General features: G+C 33.2%; 1 protein-coding gene across 1 annotated transcript; it reads left to right on the top strand.

The window, feature by feature from the left end:
- Nucleotides 1-848: 848 nt before the first annotated feature.
- On the top strand, nucleotides 849-1794 carry LOC105266495 (serine/threonine-protein kinase RIO2-like; the record flags this gene model as incomplete). The annotated part of the gene is made up of 2 exons (XM_011304688.1): nucleotides 849-1061; nucleotides 1613-1794. Coding segments are annotated over exons 1-2 (318 nt in total), but the record flags the coding sequence as incomplete, so codon positions are not given.
- Nucleotides 1795-1796: the final 2 nt, after the last annotated feature.

The following is a 1796-nucleotide window of genomic DNA, read 5'->3' as shown; positions in this document are numbered from 1 at the left end:
ATCTTCATTTTTACAATACTGTATTTTTCTATTCAAGTTATTTCCAAGCAATCTCAACAGACCCTTGCATAATTATCAACACAATTTGTCGGAAAATGAGTCAACATTGGTTTAGATAACAGGAAATTTATGAACAAATGAATATTTACTGCTCTATTTAAAGTAATGGTCAATAATAGGCATCCTTTAGAGTAAGACGAGCAAGATGATTTGGTATTTGAGTGGAATTGACGTGAATTGTTATAAATATCGTTAAACCACCGATAATTAAAATGCTAATTCCTTTCGACGATGGACATTATTATTAGCGATTTTTTTGCATTATTAAACGTAATTTTTTTATCTCACGTGAGTCTATCAATTGCCTGATTGTTAAATATTCAATTTATCTATTTATGTTTGTTTAAACGTAGAAAAATGGTAAACATTAAGAATGGTACAATATTTAATGGGTGTCCATATTACTCTAGCATACCCTAATTGTTTGTGTAATTTGAATTAAAAAATAGATTTCTTTTAGTTGTTCATGACTACTGACAATATTACAACTAGAATTAGAAATTTATTTCCAGATGCTCATAATCGCGTTGAACGAGAGTAAGAATAGCATTTTATTAATCAAGTTATACAATACCATCATGTGCTCGAATTAGAATATTTATCTCTATTGAAATCAGGTATCTATTTATTCCATCGAAGAATTATTCATATTGACTCCTAGTCGACCAATCTGGATTAACTTCTAAATAAATCCGTATTAAATTTCGGCTACATAATGATCACTTTTTGATCGAATCCTAATTAATCTCTAGCTAAGAGAGGATTCATTCGAAGGCAAATAGTTGATTAATAACAGCATGTATATTCTTTTATAAAAAAAGTTGCCTGAATTTTTTGCTGATCCATTTTTTTTGTCAAGATCGAAATGGGAATGAAGAATCACGAATTGGTGCCAGGGTCCTTGGTAGCACAAATAGCTAATCTTCGTCACGGAGGGGTACACAAGCTCCTAAAGGAACTGAGTAAACACAGACTGGTCAGTTACGAGCGAGGAAAACACTGTAAGTTCAACAATCGTTTAGTTAGAAACAAAAAATTCACAAATAAGGTCAACTCTGATGGAGAAAATCGCAAGTCATCACTCAAGATTCTGTTTTCTATTGTTTTTTTTTCTTCATTCCAAATACTCCTCTATATTTGTAGGTAAACATTACCGCTTCTATTCACAAGAGCATGATGAACTCTAGTTTAATTTCAAGTTACCTCATCTTTGACTATGGGTACTGGTCCAAGGGTACGGTATTACTCTTCTGATCCTTCCTTTTAGAGGTGTATCATCAAAAAAATATATATATCAATTGCAATGGTTTTTAATAAATGAAAAACGCATGATGTGTTATTATATTATAATCATAGCAATGTTCAGAATTGGTCTGGGTTCGCGATGGGGACGTAGCTGGTATAATTCCCACAAAATTAATTTGGATTAATTAGAGGTTTTTCACGTTTTTTGTGTAGGGTAGCTTGTACACATTTACTCAAGTTGTTATTGTCGAAAAATATAAGGTAGTACCTTTTCCTGAATTATTCTCTTCAATTAAAAATTTTCCAGACGATGGGTATCGTTTGACAAACGCTGGCTATGATTACCTGGCACTGAAGGTCTTGGTTTCACGTGGGATAGTCTCGTCCTTTGGAAATCAGATTGGTGTCGGCAAGGAGTCCAACATTTATGTTGTTGCAGACGAGAGAGGGCATCCAGTGTGTCTGAAACTACACAGGCTAGGTAGGACTTG

This window comes from Fopius arisanus, unplaced genomic scaffold, assembly GCF_000806365.1.
Source record: "Fopius arisanus strain USDA-PBARC FA_bdor unplaced genomic scaffold, ASM80636v1 scaffold00038, whole genome shotgun sequence".
Taxonomy (NCBI): Eukaryota; Metazoa; Arthropoda; class Insecta; order Hymenoptera; family Braconidae; genus Fopius; species Fopius arisanus.
The sequence above is the reverse complement of the archived record's forward strand: the minus strand, read 5'-3'. Positions and strand labels throughout refer to the sequence as shown.